General features: G+C 41.8%; 1 protein-coding gene across 1 annotated transcript; it reads left to right on the top strand.

The window, feature by feature from the left end:
- Positions 1 to 2,638: 2,638 nt before the first annotated feature.
- On the top strand, positions 2,639 to 7,595 carry LOC137972900 (uncharacterized). The gene is given in 3 exon segments (XM_068819588.1): positions 2,639 to 3,041; positions 3,917 to 3,981; positions 4,473 to 7,595. Coding segments are annotated over 3 exon segments (3,489 nt in total). The 3' UTR covers positions 7,494 to 7,595.
- Positions 7,596 to 8,006: the final 411 nt, after the last annotated feature.

The following is an 8,006-nucleotide window of genomic DNA, read 5'->3' on the forward strand; positions in this document are numbered from 1 at the left end:
GTAAATCATTCCGCTCAGTGCAAACCACTTCTCCTCCAAGCAGTATTGGACGCAACACTGGGGAGTTTCATTAAGCAAGGGCAACGACAACCTCAATGAAAACGTCACGTAAAGAATATGACGTAAGGCTGGTTTCACAAGCGACGGAGTCAGAGTCGGTGTCGTGATTAAGCGGAGTCATAAGCTCGACGAAAGAATCAGAACGTTCCCATTTTCTTCCGACTCCGCTTATGACTCCGTCGCTTATGATCCAGTGAAAACTAGATTGTCGGAGTCGGAAGCAGAAGAGAACCAACCAATCACAATGCCTGGAATGTAGCATTGTGATTGGTTTATTCTTCAGCTTCTGCTTCCGACTCCGACAATGCAGTTTTCACTGGATCGTAAGCGGTGGAATCAGAAGAGGAATCGGTATTCTGCTTCCGACTCCGACTTGATTTTCACTAGATGGTATCGCTCTGCGTTTCTGATTACGACTCCGACTCCGGCTCAGTCGGTAGCGAAAACCAGTGCTATCGTAAGTCAATTTCGCGATTATTTAATCTTGTTCACGTTGCACATTACGGGCGAACTATCTTGCAACTGGATGCATGGGTACGGACCGAATAGTTTTTAACTGAAGATAGAAACTTGAAAGAATTGGCCATTGGTGCTTGTTCGCGTTGTTCTCTAAACCAAAAGATTGCTGCTTTTCGCTAGCGTGTGGAGGTACTGGTCTTTTTATTGACGAGACGCTTGATTACATAACCCCAGAAGCAACTTCGAATGAATCTTACCAAGCATTATGGATCGAAATGCGCTTCCCTTAAAAGAAAAATGTAATTTGTGGAATCGCATATATATTGACAACCGGCAATTCACCGGAGAATTTTCTTAAATATATTGAGGAGGCGCAGTGGAGAAATATTCTGCAGCAGTTAAGAATTTATGTGTGCTAGGTTGTTATCTCATTCCGACGATTGATAAACCAACACGGGTTTACAGAACTTCAGCCAGTCTTACTGACAATATTTTGTTTATAATCCCGGGATCAGTTTATTGTAAGTGGCAACCTTATTGCAGATGTTAGCGACCACTTTTCGCAGTTTTGTATCCTGGCATCGACAATAGATAGAATCAAACGAAGGCAAATCAAGAAGCGTGATTTCTCGCATTTTTGTTCTGACACCTTTTTGATGAATTTGCCACAATTGATTGAAATTTAATCATAGAGAGACCAGGTATAAATGATAGATGAGATCTTCATATCGTTCTATAAAACATTTAATAAAATTGTAAATAAACATACTCCAATTATAACTTTCTCAAAGCGCAAGATCAAAACAATTTTCCAAGCCATGGATAACCAAGGGATTACGAATTTCAATCCAAACAAAAATAGATTATATCAATTCGGTGATTTTGAGAAATATAACATGAGCTTCGCCCACGAAAAAAAAAATGCAAATTAGGCTAAGGGTAGATTGAATCTACCCATGGCTTGTCATTAACTGTAACTGAAGATCTAAGTTCGCACCTTCGTATAATCGAGGTGTTGCTTTGGAATTCTCGGTAATTACTTTTTACACATTTACCAGCACCTAAAACGCACGCCGAGAGAAACACGAAACCATTTAAGTGTTATTGTCAGAGAAAACCGGGCACGAGCAAAAGATCGAGGTCGACCGTTTACCTCTACATTTTCACAGCGTAAAACCTACCTGAAAAGAGTAGTAACGGTCATATTTGCAGACGCAGAAGTTCTTTCTTCTTCGAGATATAAATATTCACTGATTTTGGGCATTCCAGCGGCCTAAAATAATAGAAATTTCAGTCAACTTTTTATGGTCCTTAAAGACATTTTGTAGGGCCTCCTGAAGTTTTCATATGTTTGACATAATATTTGTCCCCTACTAAGTTGTTCAAGATTTGATAAATGGCCGTCGCTTAAAAAATACGACTTCTACGTCGTGTTAAAAATCAGCGCTGAATCGTTAATGAGCTTGACCCGCATTTTTGTGATTTTTGGGCGGCTCTATCAAAAAAGTGCGGCAGTTTATTTCAAAAGTACACTTACGCTCTAATAGCCTATTGTGTTGTTATGAAGAACCAGATGAGTTAAAATTGGTATCTACAAGCAAATTGAATTACGTCGCCTGTAAAGAATGCAATAAAAACTCCCAGGGAAAAATATTTCCCGCCAAATTTTGACTGAAGGATATCAAGATGTTATTATACATCGTGCAATTGTAGTCCTTAACATCACCAAAAGGACATCTCAAAAGCAAAGTTGTTTCTTATCGGACTTCGTGATCAAGTGTGTACATTGTGATTTCATGTTTACCATTTTGAAAATCCAATTACCTGTAAAAACCTCAGCTGGATTTTCCCGCGAAATTTTTACAAGCTGCGCAGAAAGCCGAAAGGCTTGCAGCTGTCTTTGTTACTCGTTACACTGTTGCAAAAAGACAAATAATAGAAGGCAAATACGAATACATTCAAACAATATCCTTATTTGACTGACATTAGAAACTGTTTGTTTACATCGTACAACTGGTTTCTGTTTAATTTAGCAAAAGAGTGACGTGTTATGTAATGAAAGCTCGGTCAGCAGGATTTCACTTTGTTGAAACGTTTTTCGCTTGTCAACTCTGAAGAAATGAATTGTTTTTTTGGCTCCGAACAATCGCCGTGCAGTCAAGATGGACACGGATCAGTTATCCTTCCGCTATTGGCTTGCAAACGAGACATGACCTCGCACCTTGTTAGCCTGGGAATTAGCAGCAAACGTGGCCGTGGAAAGACCGAGGTCAGCGAAATACAGTTAATTTTAAACCGTGCCGGTCTTTTCACAATTAAAGATGAAGAACTACAGACCATGACAATCTGCCCTCAGCATAGAAAAGACCTGACTATCGATTGGTCGGGTCGAAAAGGACAGATTTGTTGCTACCCAACCCACAAAGGGGTGAAGAAGCGACTAAACCTTCCTCGACGTGTGAATGCTACTATGTCAGCGGAAATATTTACTGCCTTCATTGTTGTGGTCCCTATTGGCGCAGGTTTGTCTATTCTGCTTTTTTGTGTTTCATTTCAGAATTAACAGCTGATATCGATGCGTACAGCGTAGCACAATTTTTCAGGTTCGAGAATAACTGTACGACGTTATATTTCAGCAATTTTGGTTATTTAATCTGTCAATCTGAATTTGAACTTTCATGAAGTGGCCATCATTCAGAAATATAAAACATGTAGAACAGAATTCTAAAATTTTCTTGTTCTTAACTAATAATTCTAGCCGAAACAAAGACGAGGTTTGCGCGAAGAAAGTTTTTGCGTTGAAAACTAGAAGGGAATGTAAACAAATATACCTTTTTAGCCGCTAACTCGATGTCCGAACATTCTTTTTAGCTTCAGTTAAAAAACGGCCTTTGGATTAAGCGATATAAATCCTAATATAATTTATTTTAATCTAGCAACTCTCGCGAATGAAAATCTGGGGGTTTATACAAAACGAGTTTTGAACGTCTGTGAACCGGTACTTCTACAAGGTCCCGTGTACTAGATTGGTTTAACAAATTATAATGAAAGCACACGAAGAAAGCTTGGTGGCGCATGCCAGAAAAATTGAGTTAAAATTTGCTGACCTGACAACGATAGCCAGAATAAGTCGCAGATCCACACCTACTCATAAGGTGGGTGTACCCAGATAAGGAGAAATCTCGGCCAACCACGCTTTCAGAGGGGTCCTGTACCCCGCAGGGCCCCTCCCCTTGATCCGCCACTCACAATAATCGAGTTAAAAGGACAATTATATCGATGTTAATGTTTACCACAGAAACTCGTTGAGAGGTTTGGTAGGAGTAGCACTGCATTTGGTGAATTTAATTGGACTGAGGCTGATTATGTTCTCTTTTTTTATTGTGTTTAATAACAGCTCTTTGTACAAGTTGCCGGTTAAAACACTACAAGACCCGTGAAAAGAGTGAAGGTGCAGAAAAGGTGGGAGGTTTTGTTTGTACTTCAAAGAAGTTTTAAAGTTTGGGTGTTGCAGTCCTCTGTTATCATTATGTACTCGTACACATTCTTCAATTTGCACTAAGGAGAAAAAAGTCGCAATGCTAAATATGCAACCTTAGCACATAGAAGGAAGCAAGAACGACGTAACAATTTGGCAAAAGCCGAGAAGAACTATTCTAAAATTGCTGCTGCAGCACTTCTACCCTAAGAACAGAAAAGCCACGGATTGCCCAAATAGGGAATCTTGTTTTGCTTTTACAACTCTCGACGGTGTATAAGCATGAATATTAGGATTGGGCAAAGCTGAATCTTATAAAGCAGCATATTGGCAGTATATGCTTGCAACAACTTGTGCATGAGTTTCTGAGCCGTGGATTTGTAGGGGGCAGAGGTAGGGGTAGGGGGCAGAGAACTGTTACTATACTGGTTACTTTATGCCCTTTAATGATTATCACACAATCATTTGATTTTAGGACCTCAGTGTGCTTTCAACGCCAGTACAAAGCTTAGCACCAGGAACCTCTGAAAGCGGGGACCCGGAATCTCCCAGCCACGACACAGCAATGGCTGAAGATGTTCAGTCAGAGAGGGAACTAGATGAAACTATGTCACTATCGTCACACGCTTCCCAGAGCACTGAACCTGAGGAAGAGGTTAGTATTTGGTGCGATGAAAGAGAGCTCCAAAACGAGAGACGGCAGACATTTAATGACGTTCTAAAAAACGTGGCTGGTGGAAGATTTAGTCCTATACGTTCTACCTTGAACGCTTCATGGGATGACATTTCATCCACACAACAAAAGTATTATATGCGCAAAGCACGGGAAGCCGTAACAGCCTCACTGTCAGTAATTTGCCCAGGGCAGGAAAACAAACTTTGGAGGTCTATACGAAATGAATCTTTAATTGAAAGCGAAGATGGCGATTTATCTAAACGGAGACACTTCGACACAACTACTGGGCTTATCGATGTGTTGATTAAAGCGCATGATGAAGCAGGGTCTTGGCAAACCAAACGTCAAATCCTGTCTCTTTTCGCAAATGACTTAAGCCGCGTAGAGCTGCAGAGACTAATTCCTGGATTAAGTAAATGGAGAATTGACCAGGCCCGCCTGCATGCCATTGAAGCAGGGAAAGGGCAGGCAGTTCCAGAGAAGGCCATTTTCCGAACAAGAATCGACCCCGGCAAAGTTGATCACTTCATAAATTTTATTTCGCGTCCAGGTCTACTTCAAGATGTTGCATTTGGGACAAAAACTCTTAAACTAGACTCTGGTGAGCAAATTATTATTCCTGCTGTTATACGAACAATGATCCCTTCTCGAATAATAAGTCAGTATGTAAGCTACTGTAAAGAGCACGAGTTTCAACCAGCGAGCGAGCGTTCATTGTTTAGAATGCTCGGGATCTGCTCTGCTTCCATGCAAAAGTCTTTACATGGCCTCGATAACATCACCGCTGAAGGAACTGAAGCATTCGACAGTCTACTGTCCATGATCGAAACTTTAGTGGAGAATGGTGGAGATGCGCACTGGGGCCAAATAATAGAACAGGCGATGAAAGAGGCTAAGAGGTATTTCAAGACCGATTTCAAGGCGCACGTTGGTAGAGACGAAAATAGCAGCGACCACTGTACTGTACATGCTCTTAGCGATCCTGCCAATCCCGACTTCCGTGGAGAATGTCAACACCGTCATGACACCCTTTGTGATAGGTGCGATTCTTTCGATAGTGGGTTTGAAGAAATCGCCAAGAAAGTGGATGAGATAGACATAACCGAAGATCAGAGGGCTAGGATGAAGTTTGAAAACAAGGAGTGCGCTCGAGCAATTAATGCTTGGAAAGCACATTTGATTCGCTCTGTAAATCAAGAGGAAGCCAAGCAAAACGCCCTCACCCAGCTTGATGAAGAGACGTGCTTGATTATCATAGACTGGGCGATGAAATATCTACCCCAGCACTACCGGGAACAAATGTCTGAGTTCTTTGGCAAGCGCGGTAGGAGTTGGCATGTAAGTGCAGTCATAACGCACTTACAAGCGGGAGGTAAATACGAAGTGGAGTGCTTTGTGCATCTTTTCAACAGTTGCAATCAAAACAGCTTCGCTGTGATGTCCGTCATTGAACATCTACTTCACACCATCAAGCTTGAATACCCTTCCATAAACAAGGCTTTCTTGCGATCGGACAATGCTGGTTGTTATCACAATGGGCCCTTGATCCTCAGCCTTCCATATGTAGGGGAGAGGACAGGTGTAAAACCAGTGCGCTACGATTTTTCAGATCCTCAAGCTGGTAAAGATATTTGTGATCGCAAAACTGCACCCATGAAAGCGCACATCAGGAGATGGGTGAATGAAAAACATGATGTAATAACAGCCGAGGACATGAAACAAGCACTGGAATCTCATGGTGGACTCAAAGGATGCAGGGCAGCTGTTGTAGAAGTCGACACGACCAAGGAGACTGGCAGGGATAACAAAATACCTGGTATTAGTCTTCTGAACAACTTCTCCTTTGAGGAAAGTGGGATCCGTACTTGGAGAGCCTACAACATTGGACCGGGGCGCCTTCTTGCGTATGGTTTTGAGAAGCAAGGAAACACCGGCCTGAAAGTAATCCAGCCGTTCAGTCCCAGAACGAAAGAGCGGGGCACTGTCTTAGAGAGTGCTAGGCCCAGGAGTGAAATTTTCTCATGCAGTGAGTCTGGATGTGTCCTCACATTTAAAACAGAGGCAGAAGCTGATGCCCACATGGATTCCGGGCAACACGTCAGAGAACTAGAATCTGAATCCCTCTACGATTCTATCAAGAAGAAGTGGGCTGAAAAGGTAACTGGTGTGAACAAGCCTTCGCATGACCACGAATCAGGTCCTGTACATTACAACCAACCCTCCTCTTCACTCAACATAGATAGGTGATGAATAGGATGGGCCCTCAAAACCACCAAAAAGGTATCAAGAATGGAGGATCACGTAAAGAACTATTTAATGCAGAAGTTTAATGCAGGAGTAAGAAGTGGACTTAAGGTGGATCCAGCCCAGGTATCCCGTGAAATGAAGGTAGCCAAGGACGCAAATGGGAATTCTTTGTTTGCTCCAGAGGAGTGGAGAACGGCACAACAGATTACCAGCTTTTTCTCAAGACTTTCAGCAATACAACGAAAAACGCAAACAGAAAAAGATGGGTCAGAAGAAGCCGACGAAGAAATTCCAGAGGAAGACCTTGAAGCACTGGAATCCGAAATTGCCCTTGATGGTTTACGCAGAGCAATACTTCAGGACATGACTGTGCCGCATCATCCCATTGAAATTGGGAAGAGAAATGTTTGCGAACTTTCAAGAGCAAACAAACTGCACATGTTAAAAATAACCGAGCTAAAAGAAATTTGTGAAAGCCTACAATTATCAGTTTCAGGGTCACAAGCAAGGAAGAAATCCTTAATTGAGCCCCTGGAAGCGTATGTGAAAACCTGCACATGTTTTCAAACCTGAACATGATGAACGTGCTCTCTGAGATCGCGGCGACTTTTGGTAATTCTCGCTCAAGTTGTGCAGGTTGACGACATCCTTGTTTCATTGGAAGAAGAAAGAAAACTGGAGATTTTCATTGGTCAGGAGGACCCAGAAAACCTAGTAGAAGTTACTCCATAACTCATTATCTGTTTAGTTACGTACTCGATTTGCATGACGTAATCGATCTATTAAAATACGGGTATAATGCTCATTCCTATAGTGAAAAGCCACCGCCTAAGTATTTTCTTTCGAAGCCCGAAGGCATGCCAATTTTCGCTTTGTTGGATTTGAACAAACAAAGAAACGGTTAAGTACAGAGATAATTTTTCAGATGTAAACTTGATTGTCTAGAAACACGTGCTAAAAACGATCCTGTGGATAGGAATCTTCCTTATCAAGTCCAAAAAGAAACAAAAGAAGTTATAATCCTTCAATCTAATAAAATACGGGTTACACTGATAGGACGGTCAAACCAGACAATGTCAAGAAACT

This window comes from Montipora foliosa, chromosome 10 (genome assembly GCF_036669935.1).
Source record: "Montipora foliosa isolate CH-2021 chromosome 10, ASM3666993v2, whole genome shotgun sequence".
NCBI classification, from domain to species: domain Eukaryota; kingdom Metazoa; phylum Cnidaria; class Anthozoa; order Scleractinia; family Acroporidae; genus Montipora; species Montipora foliosa.